The sequence below is a fragment of the Leptodactylus fuscus genome, chromosome 5 (assembly GCF_031893055.1).
Source record: "Leptodactylus fuscus isolate aLepFus1 chromosome 5, aLepFus1.hap2, whole genome shotgun sequence".
NCBI classification, from domain to species: Eukaryota; Metazoa; Chordata; class Amphibia; order Anura; family Leptodactylidae; genus Leptodactylus; species Leptodactylus fuscus.
Window position 1 is genome coordinate 36,048,522 of NC_134269.1, and position 22,876 is coordinate 36,071,397.

The 22,876-nt window shown below is 40.9% G+C and overlaps 1 protein-coding gene across 3 annotated transcripts in view; it reads left to right on the forward strand.

Moving 5' to 3' along the window:
- The window catches only part of KANSL3 (KAT8 regulatory NSL complex subunit 3), a 36,089-nt gene extending 14,273 nt beyond the window's left edge, over nucleotides 1-21,816 (forward strand). The window contains exons 10-23 of one of the 3 annotated variants that reach the window (XM_075272899.1): nucleotides 88-162; nucleotides 1,258-1,415; nucleotides 2,010-2,073; nucleotides 4,366-4,566; nucleotides 5,871-6,021; nucleotides 6,318-6,395; nucleotides 8,331-8,504; nucleotides 9,139-9,217; nucleotides 11,010-11,158; nucleotides 12,371-12,492; nucleotides 13,459-13,681; nucleotides 13,779-13,900; nucleotides 18,446-18,590; nucleotides 20,324-21,816. In XM_075272899.1, coding sequence (XP_075129000.1) covers nucleotides 88-162; nucleotides 1,258-1,415; nucleotides 2,010-2,073; nucleotides 4,366-4,566; nucleotides 5,871-6,021; nucleotides 6,318-6,395; nucleotides 8,331-8,504; nucleotides 9,139-9,217; nucleotides 11,010-11,158; nucleotides 12,371-12,492; nucleotides 13,459-13,681; nucleotides 13,779-13,900; nucleotides 18,446-18,590; nucleotides 20,324-20,793 — 2,211 coding nt within the window. In that variant the 3' untranslated portion in view covers nucleotides 20,794-21,816. The remainder of the gene's footprint in view (nucleotides 1-87; nucleotides 163-1,257; nucleotides 1,416-2,009; nucleotides 2,074-4,365; nucleotides 4,567-5,870; nucleotides 6,022-6,317; nucleotides 6,396-8,330; nucleotides 8,505-9,138; nucleotides 9,218-11,009; nucleotides 11,159-12,370; nucleotides 12,493-13,458; nucleotides 13,682-13,778; nucleotides 13,901-18,445; nucleotides 18,591-20,323) is intronic. The other 2 variants (XM_075272900.1, XM_075272901.1) reach the window with 2 other exon arrangements.
- The last annotated feature ends 1,060 nt before the right edge of the window (nucleotides 21,817-22,876 follow it).

A 22,876-nucleotide genomic window follows, 5' to 3' on the forward strand; every position in this document is an offset into this window, starting at 1 on the left:
CTTCACCTGATCACTTATTTCCATATCTGAAAGTGCTTTTGGAAAAACTGTCTTATTAACAAGTTTTCACTATTCTGCTTTGTTTAGGTTTCTCTAATGGAATATGTGACAGCCGTAGTATGTTTAGGATTCCCTCTGCTCACTATTGATGGACCCAGGGGGGTAAGTATTGATGAAATCCTTAACTCCTTACTGTGTAGGAGAAATTATTTAATGAAAAACTAAAACCTCAGTGTAATTTACTTGAACTATGGAAGAACAAAAGTCCTATTCCCATTGACTCACCCGGGCTGGAGAATTATAACATACAGGACAATTTCCCATAAATAAAGTTATATATGGTGCATGTTATATACATTGTTAGGAATCTAATTCTATCGGACTGCTGAAGATATAGCTGAGAGTTGTATTAGGGTATCTACAGTAGTTCTATAAAGCTGAATAGCAGCAGCACCATGTGAATAGAGGGATACAAGACCCCTGATCTTTGTCATCAGTATGGGTCTGAGTGTTGGTTAGCGCGTAATAGTTGTTAGTGGGACAGCTCCTTTCATTTTGCCAGCCTAAAATGTTCAGCAAAAGTTCTATGAAAGTGGAGTCTTTTTAAAGAGGACCTTTCATCAGATCGGGCACATGCAGTTTTATATACTGCTGGAAAGCTGACAGTGCGCTGAATTCAGCGCACTGTCGGCTTTCCCGATCTGTGCCCGGTGTAAAGCGCTATCGGTCCCTGTACCGTAGGGCTTTACATCGCGCTGTGCTCTAAGACTGGGGAGGAACGCCCCCTCCCCTCCTGATAATACTCGTCTATGGACGAGCATTGTGAGCAGAGGGAGGGGGCGTTCCTCCCCGCTCACAATGTACAGCGCGATAGGCGCTGCTGGGCAGAAGGGCGTCCCTGACTAAGTGTCAGAAACACCCTTCTGACTGTAAAGCGCTACGGTACCAGGACCGATAGCGCTTTACACCGGGCACAGATCGGGAAAGCCGATAGTGCGCTGAATTCAGCGCATTGTCAGCTTTCCAGCAGTATATAGAACTGCATGTGCCCGATCTGATGAAAGGTCCTCTTTAAGGAAAACAAAGAGCATACTACTGTACTTCTGTTGTTTTGTAATGTTAAAATTGTTAGGAAATGTTAGCGTTACTGAAATTGTGTCCTTGTAGATATAATGATTATGTTTTTCGTTGTGGACGATCAACAAAACATTTGTCCCTTTTTAACATGTAAATGAGCATGCATGTTTGCCTTCATAGGATGTTGATGACCCACTCCTTGACATGAAGACACCAGTGCTTTTTGTTGTTGGTCAAAACGCTCTTCAGTGTCATCCTGAAGCCATGGAAGACTTTCGAGAGAAGCTCCGAGCTGATAACAGTTTGGTCATTGTCGGAGGGGCTGATGATAATCTTCGGTAAGAGATAAAATCTAAAATAAAATCAGATTGCAAAGCAGTCCAAAGTATGACTGTAAAAACAGGCATATTGAGCAGCATAGTAAGGGTGCATTGGAGTCTCCTTTCAGAGACTCCACCATAATATCAGTCTAAAATCACTGGACAAAAAAAGTCCTTCATGCACAACTTTTTTTGTCCACACTTTAACTCAAAAACTGCTTTGTTCATGTACATAATATTAGCAGTCAGTTGATATGGTTCTCAGATATACCAGAACAACAGACATCCCAGGTGTGAACCGAGCGTATTGAGCATTTAGTACTGACAATCAACTATTCTTGACAACGTGTTGGAGTAGACTTATTAAATAGGACAGGTTTTTGGTTTTTTTTATTGTTCTCGACAATCACTAAATTCATGTTATTCTCTGAATTTCTCTATTCACACTAGCATGATTTTTTTATGCAAACTCATCCCATTGACTTTTTTTCCCCCCATTGACCTTGTATGTTTTGTTTTTGCATAGTCTTAATCAATTATTCGTTTTTTCAGACTATTAATGATTGTTACATTCTTATTGTAACTTTTCTGTTTCTGATTTTGTACCGACAGGATAAGCAAAATTAAGAAGAAAACTGAAAGTCTGACACAAAGTATGGTGGACCGATGCATTCAGGTAAATTTTATTCTAATTCAAATGTTTTGCTGAAATATTGAATTTTCAGCCTCTGTTTTTTGATTGTTTCCCTGATAAGTTTTTTTGTAGCTGGGACCTTAGCCAAAAATTGCCTAATTCAAGTCATCTTCAATGTAAACCTGATTACAAATCTAATGTGTTTGAGGCACCCCAGCACCTGCCTCCTTTAGATTCCAGCATGTCTTATCCTTCAGTTCTAAGGAGAGAACCCCCAGATTTGAAGGACCATTTGTTTGATCAATAGCTATTCAATGTGTTAGGCCAGCCATTTACTAGCAGAAAATCTCATAGGACAAGAAATATTTGTTGTATGATTCAAACAATATTTTCTCCATAAACATAGAAAAGGGACATATTGATGTCAGACTCTTGATCCCACTACATCAACTCTTCGTGTTATCTTCTAGAGAAGGGTTTTCCCATTTTTTCAACTATAAGTAATTAAAAGTTTGCAGAATTCTCTCTAATTCTCTAAGTGGTAGCAATCATTTGTCTTAAGAGGTTGCCATTGGATACAACCATTAATTAAAGGGAGCATATTGTTGGCTATATTGACTTTTAACTAAGCATATATTTGCATAGCCTTTAGAAACGCTATTCCAGACATACCTTTTACTCATGAATCCTCCCAGCCGTTTTTGAATTGGCCCGCTTTTATTGATATGCTAATTATCCATCACGGGGCACCCAGAAGTCTCTATGATGTCCTCTGACTACTGCTTGTGTAATATGTGTGACGAAGGGGGAGGTGAGAGCTAGGAAAGGCTGATGACACAAGTAGTGCTCAAAGAACATCACAGAGACTTCCGAGTGCACCGTGATGGATAATTAGCATATCAATAAAAGTGGGCTAATTCAGAAACAGCTGGGAGGATTAATGAATAAAAAGTATGTCTAGAATAGCCTTTCTAAAGGCTATGCAAATCTGTGTTTAGTTAAAAATCACTAGAGCTATGATAGATTCCCTTTAAGGCCTCGTTCACATAAGCATTCATTTTCCGTCTGGGGTAGTCTGCATGAGGACACCCCCCACCCCCTGAACAAAATACCTAACGCAATTGCAAGCCGTGTGCCAGTGAAAGCACACGGACTCCATAAACTATAATGGGGTCCGTGTGCTTGCCACCAGATCTCTGCAGAGATCATGTGGACAGGAAAGTAGTTCACAATCTACTTTCCTGTCCGCATGATTTGTGCGGGCAGGGCACAGCAAGCACACGGACCCTATTATAGTCTATGGGGTCTGTGTGCTTTTACTGCACAGCGCTTGCAGATGTGAACGAAGGGTAAGTAACTTTCTATGATCTGGGACATGTCAGAAAACCAGCTGGATTTCCTGACTGTGGATAGTTTAATCAGCAGGCACACTACACACATAAGAAGGTAACCCAACCACAGTAAGAAAATCTTGGCTGGTTTTCTGATAAGTTCCAGACCATGAAAAGATCCTCCATTTATGGTCGCAACAAATGAAGACAACAGACTGTCACCACTAAGATGATTAAAGAAAATTCCTAAAGGAGTTATCCAGGGAGTAATACATCGTGTCGGTGCATTCCCCTCCTTGTCATAATCTGCCCCCTCACAATGGTGGTCTATGTAGACCGCCAGGCTACTTTTTTCCATGGGCGGCATGAAAAAATAAAAAGTGGGCTGCCCTTTCTTCAGGCGGATTCCACGGCTCGGTGAGCCGCGGCATCCGAATGGCGGCAGCAACCTCCGGACTCGGCCCATTCATTTGCGCCGACTTTGGGGGGGAAGCTGCGACAGTGGTGGCAGGCGGCTTTTGACCAAAACCCGGTATACTGCCCCCCGTGTGAACTTAGCCTTACAGTACCAGCTAAGTGAACAATTTCATTAAGCTCATCCACACATTGCAGAAAATAAGAGCTGTAGGAATAACGCAGCATATTAATTTTAACAGCATAATTGCAAGTGTTTTCCATTTTAGATTTAATAAAGGGAACAAATGCAGCAAAAACTCACTGAAAATGCTGTTGAAACAAGTTTGCTCTGTGTTTTTTATTTTTATTTTTTTGGTCGTAGTGTTTTTTTAGCTGTGTTTCGCTACCTCAGACTAAGAGTAATTTGTATCATGAGGTATTAACGATCTCGTAACTAGAGATTGAAACAAATCAGATGAAATAACTTTCTATCTTTTCTAAATATATTTACGACACTCTACAATCTCAGCATCAGAGTATCCCAAGTGTTCTTTTGTCAATCATAATGCAACATTTATATTTTCATTTCTTCTTATTTTAATTCTAGGATGAGATTGCCGATTTTCTTACGGGGGTCTTGACACGAGCTGATGGCCATTTTGGTTCTGATCCACGTGACCTTGATGCAGAGAAGAAAAAAAAACCAAGAGAGTTCCTGAGGAGGGATTTATCACTTGATTTGTCAGAAAGAAACAGCAGGCCAGCCTCCCCTGCAACACGTTTCCCTGCTTCCCCATCTGGTTCTGAGGTGAGAACTGTGTAAGGCTTAGTTCAAAATTACCATATTTTTCGGACTATAAGACGCACCTAGGTTTTAGAGGCGGAAAATAGGGAAAAAAAAATTTTGAAGCAAAAAATGGTAAAATATTTAATATATGGGAGTTGTAGTTTTGCAACAGCTGCAAGGCCACATTGACAGGTGACCCTGCAGCTGTACGGGGACGCATAGAGTGGGGTTTTTTTGCGGGGCCAGATGTACTTTTTAGTTATACCATTTTGGGGAATATCTATTGCTTAGATCACCTTGTATTGAAAAAAAACCCGGCGGTTTATGATATGATTTTCTACTTTTATATGTATTCTAGGGAAAGGAGGTGATTTAGATCTTTTATTTATTTCATTTTTTTATTATATGCTTTTAAAACTTTTTTTTTTTTTTTTTTTTTACAATTTTATTCCCCCCCTGGGGCTTGAACCTGCGGTCACTTGATTGCAAGTCCCATAGACGGCAATACAACTGTATTGCCGTCTATGGGACATTCTGTATATTAGTATTACGGCTGGTCATAGACCCAGCTGCAATACTAAAATAGCAGTGACAGGCCTGGGAGCCTTCATTAGGCTCCCGGCTGTCACCCGAACAAGTCGGCTCCTGCGATATCGCCGCGCAGGAGCCGGCCTGCAACTTTACAGGTACGGGGCCGGTGGGGACCAGCCCCGGGGGAGAAGGGGCCGCCAATACAGACCCGGCCAGGCTCCACATTCGGACTATAAGACGCACCCTTCTTTTCCCCCCAAATTTTGGGGAAAAAAAGTGCGTCTTATAGTGCGAAAAATACGGTACACTAGAGTCGCCAATGGAGAACGCTTCGCAATATTCGCTTACGGATGAAAAAATCTTGCCTGTGGCACTTTTTCCCTTCTCTGTTTCCATTTTAAAACAGTGGACAAGTGACTGGCCCCATTATAGTCAATATGGTCCACCAGGCTATTACAGCGGCCCACCTGTCCATTGTTCTGCTCCCGCAACGGACCAGATCAACAGAGGGGTCAACGCTAGAATGAACCTAGTGTAACTGGTAAAGCCGATCGGTCAGTTTATCATGATGCTCTATGTGAGGCCAGTGTAGCACAACTACAGGCCCAAGTCAAAATGTCTGTTTGGCTAATAGGAGTGTTAAGAGAATACAGATGAATCATAGTTTTGAATCCAATGTCTTTATAAGGAGAGCTTTCTCCACACCGCCCCCTTGACGTTTTGGTTCACGTTTGCAAATGATATATAAAATTAGTTCTATTTTTCCAAAACTTTTTCCCTTCTCTTTTGTTAAGGATCTATCCAGCATGTCCAGTAGTCCAGCCTCAAGTCCTAAAACCAAGTTAACTGCAATCCCCTCAGCTCATAAAACGGGGCAGGCGACCGTGCCTTTAAAGACTCAGATACAAAGACCAGGAGCCACTGTGAACCCTAAACAAGCTCAAGGTGAGCATTCTACACCATAGACTTCAGAATATAGTGTCTGTATACAGCTTTGTGTAGATAGGTTGTTGTTGGTCATTTCTATCTTGAATAGAAATTATTCTGCAGTGCTTTTGAGGCCTATTTATCTATATTTCCTCTGATGTTGTATTTGCCTGGTAGAGAATCCTAAAGTTTTGTTTAGGACAGCCACGTTGTCTAGAGTTTCATTTTCTCTAACAGTGGACTTAGGGTGACACTAAACATATTTTGAACACATTTTTAACTAATGCTTTTTCTTATATATTATCTTATTTCAGCACAATTTGCCGCTTTCCTGAAACAGAATATGCTGGTGAGAAAGTCTCTGCCAACAGGTTCCCCTTCCTGTGTGTTTGGTAAGTGAAACTGGCTAGATATTCCATTAAAGGGGTATTCCCACGTCGCATACTCACCACTCATCGCTGCAGTAAATTCTGTATTGGTGGCCCCCCCCCAAAGTGTAAACTACCCCCCTCCAGGCTCGCTCCTGTGCACTTAGCCCCTCCCCCCTCAGAGCAGGCAGATACATCACTTGACTTATGACCAGATAAGTCAAGGGATGTGTAAAAAAAAAAAAATGAATAAAGTAAGATAGTGGACAAACAAAGCAGTTTTGCTGAAGCAATGTATTTAGGAAAAGTCTTACATTCACATTAACAAGCAGTATAGATAGGATCCTTGTGATGGGACAACCCCTTTAACGTCCTAATTTGTGTTAAAGGGGCTCTATCATTGGGAAAAGTCATTTTTAACTGAGCACATACTTTAGAAAGGCTATTCCACATGTACCTTTTGTATGTAAATCTCCTCAGTAGTTTTTGAATGAGCCTGTTTTTATTCATATCTGCATAAACAAAACTTAAAAATGCTCAGATGATGGGACAGATTTGCTAATAGTGTCTAATAGTTAGCATTATTTTATAATGCACCAGACTAAACACAGTGACTGATGCTGGATGATAAATCTGCTGTCTTTTTAGACTGCCTATTCTTAATTTTACACCACCTATGTTTTTTTTTTTTGTTCAAGCCAAAAAACTGTGCTAAAATTTTGTCACATTTTTGGTGCATGTTGTCTCCTCTAAACAAAGGGACTTTCTGCCATCCCATGCCTTCCACAAAAAGAGTCTAAAATAGTAGACATGTACCGTATATACTCGAGTATAAACCGAGTTTTTCAGCATAGTTTTTGTGCTGAAAAAGCCCCCCTCGGCTTATACTCAAGTCAAGCAAAAAAAAAATATTTATTTTTTTTTTTTTTTTTGAGGGGGGGGGTCTATGACCACCTGCAATAGTAATGTATAGAATCTCCCATAAAATAGTGGGGGGAAAAAGAAGCTTTAAAAAAAATAAAGTGAATAAAGTTTTTAAAAGTTTTAAATCACTCCTTTCCCTAGAATACCTATAAAAGTAGAAAATGACTGTGGTACACATACACATTAGGTATCCCTGTGTCTGACAGTGCCCGGTCTACTGAATATAGGGGATCTGCAGTGCTCCTGTTCTGTCGGAAAAGGGTTAATAGGAGCACTGCAGATACCCTATAGTCAGCCAGGCTGAATTCCAAGTGAGGGAAAAAAAAAAAAAAAAAAAAACAGTCCTCAGCTCAGGGAAGGGGCAGACAGACAACCAAAACACACCCTCCTCTTCCCCAACACCTACTGCACCCAAAAACTCCGACAATTTTAATTTTTGAAATTTTCCAGTAGCTGCTGCATTTCCCCCCCTCGGCTTATACTCGAGTCAATAAGTTTTCCCATTTTTTTGTGGTAAAATTAGGGGTCTCGGCTTATATTCGGGTCGGCTTATCCTCGAGTATATACAGTATATCTTTTTTTTTGGTGGAAATTTTACCCAAATTGTACCACATTTCCATTACTAAAGATGTCTCATTTTCTGGTAGTTTAGCATTGTGCTTCACTGAAAGAGAATTGGACAAAATCGTCAATAGTTGAGCACTGTGACCATAGTGTTATAACCGTGTTTGGGCTAAGGCCCTACGTTGTAGAAATGCTATATTTTTGTACCAGCAAAGTGAATGAGATTTCATTTAATCTCATCCGCACATTGTAGTGAAAAAATGCTGTTTGTTTTAGCTGTGGAATTAAGTGTTTTTCCTATATATTTAATAGAGAGGAAAAAACACAGCAAAAACTCAGTGAAAAAAACTTTTTTTTCAAGCATTTTTCTGTGGGGCTTTATATTTCATAGTTCCACTTCTGTGCTAAGCAAAATATAGGACCCAGTTTTTGTGTTTTACCCTGACATTTGTTATATTTTCCTATGTTTAGTCCCTGTCACATCAGAATCTTCAGAAGAAAAAGAGGATGTTAGAGCACAACTGAAGAGGCCGCCCAGCCCTGGGAATAACACTGGAGTGAAGCCCTCCAAGCGTGCCAAAATCAAAGTGACCATTGTTTCCCATGGAGACACCTCAGGAGGAGGGAACACAAGTTCACAGGAAGGTAATAATACCAATGCCTAGTGTGAACCATTTTTTTTCTTTTTTTTTTGCTTATGTTTTTTTGGCTGCAGCCATATTTTTTCCATTAGGATGAAGATTAGTTTTGGGGTTTTTTTTTTTATGAATTACTGAAGTACTTTTCCACTGAAAACTCTGACCACATAGATGAATCGGGTGCTAACCAGGAGGTCCACCCCACACTTTTACGTTACCCTTCTTTGTCCAGTGTACCATATTAGAGAAATTATAATATATAAAAAAATATTCAGTATACTTAACAATATAAGCCCCAAGAAAAAGGCCTGCATTGCCAATTTAATATTACTGTTGGCTACATGTGAACATGTCCCAACAGAAAATGTTCACATAGGCCCATAGGAAGGCCTCCAGTGACAATAATGCCATGTCATGGAGCCTATATATTTAGATATGTATATGGAATGGTGGTTTTCTATTCTTTTATTTCACATTTAGGGCCTTCATTAACTATTGAATGAAGACAATTCAGTAACATATAGGAAATTACACTTGTAGCATAAGATGAGAGATAAGATAATCCTTTAATAGTCCCACAGTGGGGAAATTTCAGCATGCTAATTCTAATCATATGTCTAACTTGTTTTTATTTAATACAGCTACAAAATCATCACCCGCTACCATGATCGCCCAGTCTGCAGTCTCCAAAGAGATGACCAGCCTTCTGACGTCACCCAAGTAGGTTATATGTATTATAAATTCACTATAGTTGGGGTTGGGTGAAGGGGAGGGGAAGAAAAACAGATTGATAAGTGGAGAAGAAAACAATCTCCTTTAATCTTTAATTAGATATTTTACAAAGTTTCTTTTATTCACTTGTACTATTCGTTTATGTAAAGTTGTTTCATCGTCTATACAACAGATAACACTGGAGCGGACTGTTAGGGTCCATTCACACGTAGTAAATGCACACTCATTTTGGCAAAATACACGTGTAAAAATAAGACTCCCTTTGACTTCAGTGACATTTTTTTTACACGTGTAAAAAAAACCCGGCAACATACACGTCAGAATACACGTGTAAAATGTCTTTGAAGTCAATAGGAGTCTTATTTTTACACGTGTAGTCTTTACACGTGTATTTTGCCAAAATGAGCGCGCGTTTACTCTGTGTGAATGAACCCTTAGTGTGGAAACTGCAGCACACATAACGCTGACCTATTACTTGACTACATGTTTTTATCTACCTGAGGACTTGTTTAAAGAGGACCTTTCACCACTCCAAGCCTGTGCAGCTTTCTGCCCCATGTTATAGATGCAGCTGCACAGACTCTGGTGCACTTTGAATTATGTCTGCAGCCCCCCTCGTTTTGGAGCTCCGAGCCCCGTTAATTCTGGCGCCCTGTATGGTAATTAAGGGCTTCACTGTCGGAAGGGCGTTTCTGACAATGAAGAAAGCAGCTACGTCAGTCTAACACTGTCCAATTACCAGTGCACAGTGTCCGAGCTGCTTCTGCTGCGTGATCTCGGGAGTTCTCGTGAGACCAGGCAGTCCTCTCTTCACATGGCTGCACAGAAGACCCGAAGAAGCAATCCAGGCCGAGCTGCACAGGCTTGGAGTGGTGAAAGGTCCTCTTTAATTATTTTAATCATAGAAGATCTCCTGAGACTTCTATTTCACTGTTATTATATTACGGTACTCATGAAATGAGTAATTTCTTGGAGAATTCAAGTGTTTGTATTTGTCTAATAAAACAGATATGTCAGGAATGGTGAAAGATCTTTAAAAGGAGACCAGCCTGATAAAAGTGCTGGGGTGCCAACACATGAAGTTTCCAGATTAGAGCCAATAGTCTGCACTACACAGAGAATCTGCTGAGCATTCCTATTTCGCTTTATATAGTGTTGCCATGAAGCCCCTTTATGGATTTAAAGGGGTTGTGTAGGACCTACAGGTACTAGGTCTGTGAATTTTAAGGGATCCTGTAACCATGAAAATGCTGTCCCTTTACACACAATCATAAAGGAGAGGTTGTCGGTCACTGTAAGGATAGCCTACTTGATTCAGTTACTTCCTCTAAGCATAGAAAGAACAGAGAAATAAATGAGAAGCTGGATTGAGTCTTTCCAGATAAAACAAGATATTCTTCTACTCAGCTGCCCCTCCTCCATAATATGATGCCTGCAGATTACACTACGTTTTTTTGTTGTTCTTAATGCTTTTTCACATAAACAAAGGAATACATTTACATGACTGCATTTTTATGGTGACACGTTTTATTGAACAGCCACATATCAGTGCAGGGCTAAGATATTAACTATAATGTGAGCTAAAGGGATAATTCTATTTGTTTCCGATTGGTTTGTCCTTTGTGTTTATATACTTAAAGGGGAAGGGCAATAGAGGTATTGAAAAAGATGGGGCGTAGTACACATTTTTCCTCTGGGTCTTTGAAGCATTTCCTATTATACACTACTTTACCTACATAAACCCAATATAATGCTTTGTATCATCTTTCTGTCCCCACAGACTGGTATCTGAAAACGTCCCATCTGGCTCTGTCTCTTCATCCCTGGTCCCTAATACATCTGCCCCTAGTGCTTTTCACTCCATCCAAAGCCGGCTAGCTTCCAGTATTTCTTCTGGTGTGCAGCACCAACCCTCAGGAGCATTGACAGGTACTGTAAAAAGTTGGCTTTCAGACAGAAATTCTGTTAATCCGTCACTGTTAGCACAGTGTTTTAAAAGATTGGGGGCAACACGGTGGCTCAGTGGTTAGCACTGCGACCTTGCAGTGCTGGAGTCCTGGGTTCGAGTCCTGCTAGTAACAACATCTGCAAGGAGTTTGTATGTTTTCCCTGTGTTTGCGTGGATTTCCTCCCACACTCCAAAGACATACTGATAGGGAAAAATGTACATTGTGATCCCTATATGGGATTCCCAATCTACAAAAAAAAAAAAAAATAGAGGATGCAGGGGCCGCAGCGGACCCTGTAACTTCTATAAAAAAAAAGGACAGCACTATGGAGCAAGGAAAGGAGCGGACAAGTGTGCGTTGGTAGGCCCACATACACATTTGATGTTTGACCGAACCCAATGAAATTGACAGGTGCATCAGAGTCAAATCTTACGGGATGCTTTGGTATTAGACATAAGCATGTCCTCTATATAGTAATATAGTAATTAGTAATAATAGTTTAAAATATGGCAGTTCAGTTTTGAGTTGCCGGGTTTGTATCCCACTAAGGACCACATCGGCAAGGGGTTTGTATGTTGTTCCCATATTTCTGTGGGTTTCCTCTTGGTACTCCAGTTTCCTCCCCTACTCCAAAGACTTACTGATAGGGAATTTCGATTGTGAGCCCTACTTGAGACAGTGAGTGATGACATCATCTATAAAGCGCGGCGGAATATGTTGGAGCTATTTAGGCAAGTGAAATAAATCAATAAAATGGCAAATAAAGTCCTGATAGGCCTTCTCAGCAGTATTGTGTTTTAGAGACAAAAAAGAAAAGAGAAACACAATACTCAGCATAATATGCAAAAAATAAAAACAATTTTTTATTGGAAAACTTTAAAATTGGATATACAAAGATAAAGAAAAATTTCCCAATAGCCCGATGCAACGTGGATATATATATATATACATATATATATATATATATATATATATATATATATATATATATATATATACACATATATATATATATATATATATACATATATATATATATATACATATATATATATATATATATATATAGCACAAATAACAATACACTGTTGAAATGTCAGTCACATAAATATGTATTGTGTTTTAGTAGTGAGCTTTAACCAGTTAGTTTAGCTAACTAGACTTTTTACTGAAAGTTGTCTCTGCATTTCAGGCACAAGTTCCGGAGCCTCTGCTAGCAGCCTCCTGCAGGGGCTAAGTTTCAGCCTACAAGATATTGGAGGTAAATCATCTGCCCTCCCTAGCACTACAGCCAACACTGGGTCCACCACCCAGGTATGTATACCCTGATATTTTAAATAAAGCAAAGGGCTTTCATGTAGTCTGCAGAAGTAATAGTTGGTTAAGATGTGCTTGACTGCTTTCTGTGATCTACAGAAGTCTGCCATGTATTTGTTGCTTACTATTGCATCCATACTATTGCATGTACTATTGCATGTATTACGAGATTCTCCTGTTGGAATATCCGCTGTCCATATTCCTTATCAGAGCATATGGAGGTGGTATATGGTCCTCTGCTGGGAAGAGAGCCTTCCATTGCTGCAGATTTGGACAATTATGTGTTACATAGTCACCCATTTATGACAGTAGAAACCTTGTTAACACAATATTGCATTTTACACATTGCATGCTGGATACCTGCAGCCTCCACTAGGGGGGAGCATGAAGCATACTGCATACTGGAGTAGTGGCGACTGCAGACACTCAGTAGGAGTATGTCACACTCAAAATGCCTCCCAAACCAATAACAGTGATGTGTAATGGACTTTAATAGGAACAGAATCATACCATTGTAGCCACACGTAAATGATACAAGGCAGAGATAATCCTCTTTTTAAGGATATGCCAATCGGCCTGTAAACCCAACACCTTCTCTTTAGCCAATGCGTCCAGCTAAAGGGGGGTGGGCTTCAATTCCAAAGGAGAGCCAGAGCCGTTGTGGCCGTCTGTAGACAAATGTGGCAAATCAGGTTCACCCCGATGTACCTGCAGACAGATTTGTATATGTATAAAAAGACTATCTCAGTAACGCTGCATATGTTTGTGGTCACAAAGTTATGTTTCTGCTCTTAGCAAAGGCCTCTACATGGCACTAATGGTGGTTTCACAGGCATTTTGGGCCAATATCTTAATAATTCAGTTTTGTTGTTAGTGATGTTTTTTTCTTTGCCTTCACAGTTTTTTGTTCTTTGTCTTCTGTCCTGTAAAGGATTGTACTAATACAGCGTTTGTTTGTGACAGGCAATGACTGTTAAAGCTCCTGCCCCACTCCAGGGATTGGCCACAATCACCACAGGAACTGGCACGATCCTGCGCACTATACCTGTAGTCACTGCTTCTTCCTCCCTTGTGGCATCAGCCGGTGGGAAACCAACTGCAATCCATCAGTTACTTACAAATGGTGGCCTAGCCAAACTGGCTAGTAGTATCCCTGGCCTGGCACAGTTATCTAGTCCATCTACAGGTAACAGCACAGTGTGCTATATTTTGACAGTGTGACCTTTATGTATTTGTTATCAAGATTCAGAAAAAGATATAGTACTTGTGTCTTTCATCAAAAGGTTTAAAAGCACCAACCACCATTACAGTCACCCTCCGTGGTCAGCCGAGTCGTGTCAGCACCCTCAGCCAGGCCAATATGGGCGTAGGGTCCCAAGCTAAACAAGATGATGTCTCCCAACAGGTGAGAACCATTACACCATATTAGGATATTTAATAAGGATTTAGTTTAATGTCTGAATTGGTACCAATGTACATCCTTAACACAGACACCCCCACTTCTCCCCTCCCTCCTCTCGCTTAGTTTCTGCCACTGTAATAAAATTTCCAAAGCTACACGATTATGCAAAAAACCCTGAAATGATAGTTTATGTGCAGAGGTCATTGTGTCAGTCTATAATAAGTAGATATATTACGACACTGACTTTATGGAATGTAGAAAGACTAGTTTTTAGATATATAAAAAAAGTACCTGAATACAGAACATAGCAGAGACTTGTAGGGATTCCCCACACTGATCTACAAATGATGGATGTGTTCTGCAGGCAGTCATTGGCAAGAGCATATTGTCTTGAAGTGTGAGTGATTTGTTGTGTGTGGGTCTATTATAAGAACTATGTATCTGTTTGTCTTGGATAGCTCATTTGTTTCTCACTTTGAGACTTCAGAGTGCAAGTATTGTCTTAGGCTAGCCATGCACATGAAATCCCCCCCATACACATGCTTCCTGACTTGGCTGAGCATGCTCATGTCCTGAAGGAGAGAGGGAAGGAAGCTCCTGGCGGTGGCTTATTTTCCTCAAAATAAAAAGATCAGGCAGTTGAAATCCAGATACTTGATCCTTATCTTTCCTGACAGCTACCGTCAGAGGCGAATCTAAAGGTGGTCCCAAAAAATTAGCAGGTTGGAACAACAGTCAGCTAATGTGTATAGACTGCTTTAATCAGGCAATCTATCCTCTCTATAGTAGAAGTTTCCACTGTCTAGTGGACATTGGCCTCGGTAAATACGATTGCTTTGTTCTGCTTTTTAGGGACTTTCTGCAAAAGTTCACCTGAATTCAGTTTATATTACACTTGTATAGTTCTTATTCCAGCCATACAACTTCAATAACTGATGGCTGAAAGCTTGTTCAGCAAACAGAGTTTGCTAGGGTCTCATACGCACCTGCCATGAATAAATGAATATGTGTTCAGTGTGGATAGGGATGTAAGTCGTTTTTATTAGTGGACTGTAACTCCTGAGAACAAAGGCATCAAGCGCCAAAATGTAACACACGTCTTCATTTATTCTCTTAACATCTGTCAGGGGAGAGGGAGGTGTACGACCTGGCCCACAAAAACTGATCAGTTTCAAGTGACCTTTATGTGTGTGGTAGCCTTAAAGACATATTCCATCACTAATACATTATCCCCCTATTAAGAATGGTGGGCTGATGACCGAAGCAGTGGTCACTAGGGTTGAGCGATCGTGTTCTTTTTAGGTGGGATCGAGATCAGTAGTATTTCCCACAATGCTTTGCTTAGCCTTCGCACTGAGTATATAGTGTATACTCAGTGTGAAGGCTCCGCTGCGGTTCCATAGGAATGAATGGAAGCAGCCGGAACACAGCCTTAAACCCCTGCGCGCCGGCTGCCTCCATTCATTCTAATGGGAGACTAAAGTAACATCTCTAGTAGCTACTTACCTCCAGAGATGGCTGCTCCGGTGCCTGGTGTTCTTCTTCGCCTCGCTGCCACTCCATGCTCCTCTTCTCGCCTCACTGCCCCACTTCCCAGGTTAGTGTTTAAAGAGCTAGGAAGGCGGGGCTTGTGGCTTAGGAGAGTGTGGGCGGGTACAGGGCGGGGAGACATGACGTCTCCCCTCCCAGTACCCGCCCCCACTCTCCTAACCTGGGAGGCAGGAGGCAGCAAGTCAAGAAGATTGCAGCGTGGAGCGGCAGCAAGGCAAAGAAGAACACCAGAGCAGCCATCTCTGTAGGTAAGTGGACACCAGGGGGGACTAAGTAGCCAGAGGATTAAAAAAAAAATCCTCTGGCTACTTAGTGATTCACTACACAGCGTGGATTCTAACAATTAAAGCGTTCAATTGTTAGATTCCATGCTGTATAGTGAATAGGATTGCTTTTAAAATCCGGTCTCCGATTAATAAAAAAATCCCATTGAATTGCATTGGGATCGAGATCGGGTTCGAATGAAAAATGATAGGAAATCGGATTTTAAAATCGATCCTGAAAAGTCAAGATCGGCTCAACCCTAGTGGTCACACGTGTGATATGTCACTTTATTTACCCTTGTGGAACAGCCAAAGAAAATGAATGGGCCAATCGCTCGGCTATCTCCGACAGTGCCATAGAACTAAATAGAGTGGCCAATCTCCAATGGATAAGGAATAATTAACTACCAGAGCACCCCCCCCCCCTTAAATTGGTCTTGAACCCCACCAAATCTGGTGTTGAATTGGTTACATACAGGTTGTGGAGTCTGTAAGTTAAACTTCCAACTCCAATATTTTTTCCCACAATAGGAGAGATAAGGAAATTGTCTAAAAGTGGAGCGCTTTATTGCTGATACCAACCAATCACAGCACAGCTTTTATTTTGTTTTCCTCTCTTGGATAAAGAAAGATGTGTTGTGATTGGTTTCTATGAGTAAATCTGCCCCCCTGACTTTTCTATAGCAAAGCAAGAAGCCTAGCAAACAAAGATGTTTTGCAAATGAATGCCAAAATGGTGTTACTTAGTCATACCAGGCTCAGAAAGTGTTTAGAAACAGTATTTGGAGGTTTAAGAAGAGGTGACAATGAAGTAAATATTGGCTCAGAGGTGGTAGCGCTCATTACACAGGACTGTGCTGATGCTAAAAAAAAGCAGAATTGTGAGAAAATCTGCCGCTTCTTACAAGTGAGGATTACAGCGAGGATGAGCCCAGTGCTAATGCCATATTACAGACATCTGCGGCTTCAGAAGGAGATTTCGGTCTATTCCATGGAAGTAATGAGGAGACTAGGCTCAGATGGTCGCACCAAAGCTCCTTAAATTTAGAAACAAAGATAGTGATTTTGATGAGAACGCAAGTGAATAGACCACAAAAAGACACAGAATAGTTCACATAAGACTAAGATGACACCAGAAAAAAACCAGAGCTGCACAGTAAAAGATACCTTCTACTGACACCATTCAAGAACTGTCCAAGAAAAGGAAAGGAAAATGTTTGTTCTCGTACCGTGTTAGCCAGTGGGTAGGAAATATAACAAACAAAAAACTTGATAGTCTTCAGTAGTTGATACCTTTTTAATGGCTAACTAATAATGATGACAGATTGCAACGTTTCAGAACTCCTTCAGAAATGGTTTTAAATTTACTTGAGAAAGGAGCCTAGAATTCCGAAACATTGTAATCTGTCATCATTATTAGTTAGCCATTAAAAAGGTATCAACTACTGAAGACTATCAAGTTTTTTGTTTTTACTATTTCCCAGAAAAGGAAGAAAGTTTTGGTCAAAGTGGTCGTCAATATCAGTTTTATATATAGGGACCTTAGATTGATAGAATATAACTTATAGTATATTTATATGATGAAACTGACCCTCTGGTTCAAGGTAGTCATGAAGGTAGATACAAAATCTGCTATTTCTGGAAGAATGATGGGGTGGGTGATGCAGCGGAGATCGCATAGTAGCTTTCAATACCATGAGTAGGCAACAGGGAGAGGTCTCCTGTTTGCACAGAAACCCATGCTAGAAATAAAAAGGTCACACTCTGATCATGTGATTTATTGATGGTGAATAGCAGACTTAGACACTGCTAGCAGGCAACTATTACTGGTGAGGAGATGGTCCTTTAGACAATCTGAATTAAGAAAAAAAAAAAATCTCTGGGTGCCTCCAAATTCCTGCGAAGTATGTCTAATAATTTATACAATAGTAATAACATACAAAACATCATGGGAGTTGGAGGCTGTACTTTTCCATTTACTCCAACTCTGACTCTATCCAAAACTAACCCCGATGCCAACTCCACATCTCTGTTCTATTTTACGAGTGAATCTAAGTAAGACATTCTTACCTCCTTTAGCCGCCATTCACATGTAGGAATTCGATGCTGATTTGGGGGCTGAAAAAATAAGTATCTTGCTGTAGATGCCGCGGCTAAGGCCTATTCATCAGTGGCGGATGTATCAGCATCCCGCCCTGGGTAGCAGCAGGCACAAAATGAAGCGGAATATCCTTTCATTTTCCGCCCGTTGAACTGCCCTTTAGATGTCCTTTGCTATTGTTGTATCTATTTGCTCACTTGGCATGTTTTTATTCATGTTGCACATCTTTTGAAGGTTAGGGGGGGGCTCACATTGTTGTATAATTGTATGCATTGTTTTGTGGAGTCCTAGGTGGCATAATGTGAAGTATGTGACTGAGGGCCATAACACTTCTAGTGGGATAATGTATAGCATCCTCTGGGCTGTTTGATCGTTCTTGTTCTTTATTGTTTTCTTAGTGTATATTTACTAGGTATCCCTCCTTGGAACTTGAGAGGGTGCTTTTATACCCCATCAATATATAATGTGTTAGGTCTATAAAGGCCACAGTACATATGTATTTCTACTAGTAAACCTGTCTCCTTTCAGCCTTTGACTTTATTTACTTTTATAAAGAAAGATCCTTTTTTGTTAGGAAGAACTATGCTTTGTGTGAACAGGTCTCTAAAATAATGTCTCTGCTGTGATCTCCAGGCGATAGAGTCTTCCTCCACCACGGTTTCTGCTAGTAAACTTCTCCCCCCTCTTGTGACAGAGCAGTGCAAGGTATCAACCTCCAGCGACAGGACACCTGGGGAAAAAACATTGTCTATAGTGCGTGCTGTGACCCCTCCAGCAGGTGAGAGGCAGATTTTTTTTTTTTTGCACCTGCGGCAGTGTCATTAAATTGTCACAACTTTTATAAGGTGCTGGTACGTGATTTTGAAGCCGCGCTCCTGGCCCAGCCACTGGTGACTTCTTTCCAGAAAGTGAAACAATGGTCGATATATTGATGCACGTCCAATAACCAGGAGCGGACGATATTCATTGTTTCACTTTTTGAAGTGAAATTCCCCGGCCAGGAGTGTAGCTCAAAACGCATTGTGTGGCAGTGCCCTAACACCCAATACAGAGTATGCAAGTAGAAACACAGGTTTATTCAGTTTTGGGGGGTTTTTTGTTAGTTATTCAGTGAGAGCACAACACAAGAGGTCACGTCAACCTTACCATGTCACAGTTACCACTTTCTGTATATAACTATTGTGCTTTTGATGCCTTTTCCATTTTATTCTATTACATGATTTATATTTTTGATACGACAAACGTTTGTTCATCCCTTTATAGTAAGTGGTTAGAAAATCTATAACCTACTTGCCAAGTTGCCTTTTTGATCCAGAAGGCCTTAAAAATGACTGCTCATTCTTCACTTATAAAATGTCCAGATTTGGGGGTCACACTTTTGCATTCCCTCCCTGATTATATGTTTTGGTTTATTCCACATTTCTTGCAGATGCTCACTTGCACCAATAAGACCCATTGTCACTTAAGTCAGAATATTTTTTACAATCCAGTTCTTGGTGCCAAGAGCCATGTACCACAAATGGCCGTCATTTTAAAGTAATGATCCGAAGGTGAAGAACTGTTTGCATCACTGGACGTTTCCAGCCCAAAAGGACAGAATTCTGGCACCGATAGAATAGGTGTCTGTGGCACTTTGGGCTTAATTGCATGAAATGTAACAATTTTTACATTTTTATACTGCGCCACCCCATTACAGAAAATGTGGTGTGAAAGCTAATTTCTCAAATGCAGCTTTTTAGTCTCATTCCAGTAGGACATTTACATATTAAGTTTAGTAACATGATGGGACCTAAAGATGGACCATATTTATCTTTCATTATGAAATGTGTGGCGTAAATAACAACGCAAATAGCAGCAAAATTGAGTTTAAAAAATTCTGCTCCTGATAAATCTCCTATGTAAAACAGGGACAGCACTGAATTATTTTCTTGTTGAGTTGCTACTCAGATTGAATGTTCCATGCAGCGGTCAGTACATGCAAGCTTAAAGGGGTTGTCTCACTATACACACAGGGACTAGAGATGAGTGAGTACTATTAAAAATGGCCGTTTCGAATAGCACGCACCCATAAGAATGAATGGTAGCTGCCGGCACGCCGGCTGCGTCCATTCATTCCTATGATAGCGTGCTATTCGAAACGGGGGAGTTTCGAATAGTACTCGCTCATCTCTAACAGGGACACATTACTGGGTGTGTGACTGGTGGGTTCCCCCAGTGATCAGGAGAATGAGGGACATAAAGTCCCCATGCATATCTCCTGTGAATGAAGCACTAGTGCACTTACGTGACTGGAGCTCCATTTATGTCTATAGACCGGCTAGGTTTGCAGTCTCTGGCAGTCCAATAGAAGTAAATGGAGCACCGGTCATGCAAGTGTACTGGCGCATAATTCACAGGGAAGATGCAGGGACCATGGTGGGAGACCCCATGGTGGGATAACCACAATCAATTGTGCAAATACCATACTTGTCTGTTTATTAATTTACTTATTTTCTTCCTCATTTCCTATAGTAACTACAAGTCCACCGAAGACGCTATACGTCATGTCCGACGCTAAACTTTCTGCACTTACCAAATCTGTGGGCAGCGACCTGACTTCTATGCCCCTTAAACCTATGACTTTACAGAGTTCATCAGCTGTTTCCCCCGGAGCAGTGACTTTTACTACCCCTTCTCTCGCCAGCTCCTCTAATCCAGCCTGCACAGTAGTGCTGTCCAAGATTGGCCCAGTTTTACAGGCTTCTCCTAAAACTGTCATCTTAGCAAAGACGGAACCAAGCGACAAATCCACGGGAAACCATCTGAGTTCTGTAGAAAGCCTGGGCAGGGTTCCATCTGTCGTGGATGAAGGCAGCACCATAATACACAGCCGAGAATCACTGGTCAACAGACAACTTCTACAACCTGCTCTGATAGCGCTGTCAGGCTCTAGTAATATGGTGCAAAGTCCCGGGCCATCAGCCAATCAAAAGACACAATGACTTCCTCGTGGTAAGGACTAAGCTAAACAAACAAACAGAAGAAAACTTCCAGCGGACACAGGAAGTATTAAATAAGCAATGCTCAACGGGTTTGATGCCAAAACTTAGAAAAAGAAAGTTTACGTATATCCTGTGAACAATGGACGGTTCATTTCTACTGTTATCCTACCCAAAGACATTGTTGTTTGTTTCTTTTCTATGTGTTTTTTTTTTTTTTTTTCGTTTGTGTGTCAGATGTCGAGGCACGTGCTACATACAAGTAAATAATGAACTATACTAAAATGTAGGCGGACGGGATTGGGGCAGCGTTTCATTCACTGCATGCGTCCACATGATCTTTGCTGGTTCTGTTCAGAATAGAGCATGTCACGCAATAAGATAAGCAGGTTGGAAGTTACCATGAGTGATATGTTCTCATAGATGTGACTAAGAGGTCCATAATATGTTTTTTTTTGTACATCAACTGAAGTAGCTTTTTGACCCTTTTGTAGATGAAAATGGAGAATTTTCCAGAAGGAACTAATGAAAGTCCAGCTCTGTTTTACAGGACGTGTTAAAGGGCTTGTCCTAAGTTTGAAAAATATTACCTGTCCACAGGGTAGGTGGTAAGTGTCTAATCTTTGAGGGCTCCGACTACTAGGACTATCACCGATCATGAGAATGAGTTCCAGCTTTCCCACTTCAAGTTGAAGCCCCAAGTTTCAGAAACACAGATTTTGTTGCATTTTTTTGAGCCAAAGCTAGGAGTGGATTGAGTAGAAGGTAGAAGTATAAAAGTTTCCTATATATTTCCCATTCCTTTTGTAGCCATTCTTGGCTTTGGCTCAAAAAATAGCAACAAAAAAGAGCTGCGTTTCTGCAAAATGGAGCCTTAGCTTCAAAAATATGGAGTTATTATGACCTATGCGCGGGATAGATCATCAGTATGTGATATGTGGGGTCTGACACACGGACCAGGGAATGCTCGTTTCAGGGGTAGGCAACATTCGATCAAATTATACTTACCAAGTTCACGAGTGAGGGTCGGGCTGGATCCTCCGAGAAGTCTTCTCCGTACAGCGTCCCTGCGGCGTCTTCCGGCTCTGAATTCACTCTGCCAGGCATCGGGCCTGGACTGAGCTGACTGTGCATGTCTGCTTGTAGTGCCCGATGCCTGGCAGAGTGAATTCAGAGCCGGAAGACGCCGCCGGGAAGCTGCACGGAGAAGACTTCTAAAGGTAGGAGAAGAACCAGCGTTGATTGGCCGACTGTATAGCATTCGGCCAATCAATGCTGGTTCTGCATCGAACTTTTACATTCGAATAGCGAGTGGTACTCGATCGAGTACGAGTATTTCGAATACCGTAGTATTCGATCGAATACCTACTCGATCGAATACTACTCGCTCATCTCTAGCTATTAGTATAAAAACTCCATTTGGGGCCAGAAAAACCCTTCAATAAAGCAGTAGGTGAGCATGCAAGTTGCTGCTTAATCCAAAGTCTATGGAACTCCTGAAGATTACTATGTACAGTACTCAGCTATCTCCAGGTGAGATAAGACCCCTGTCCTCTGTTGTCTGATCTCCACCAATCACATACATTATCTATAGTGGATCAGTGATATGTTTCACTGTGGAACAACACCTTTATATAGGATAAACAGCATTGGTTGGCAAGGTGTCCAATATCCTTTACACTTTGTTTCATGCAGGAGCCCGGATGTGTCTGCCATTTTTGTTGTGTATATTGTTTTGACCTTTGGCGCCACCTCGTTTATGGTAAAGTGGATTTATTGGTTTGTAGCCTTCTGGAAACCAGTTACTTGGTTAGTTGATAGAAAACTTACTGTGTACATAGTTTGGATCTATCATTTGTATATGTTTGTATAATATGTTTAGAATATGGATTTTTAGATCTGTATTAATTGTAAGAATATTCAACTCTCTGTACATTGTGTAATATAAAGTATAACTCCTACTTTTACCAAGGATTAACACTTGTGAATACGTTTGTGTAGTAATATTTATTGATTTTTGAGTTATTTTTCTTTGTGATCCAGAACTTCTTCAAAGATTTTGGTAAGACCCTGGTTTATGGGCTAT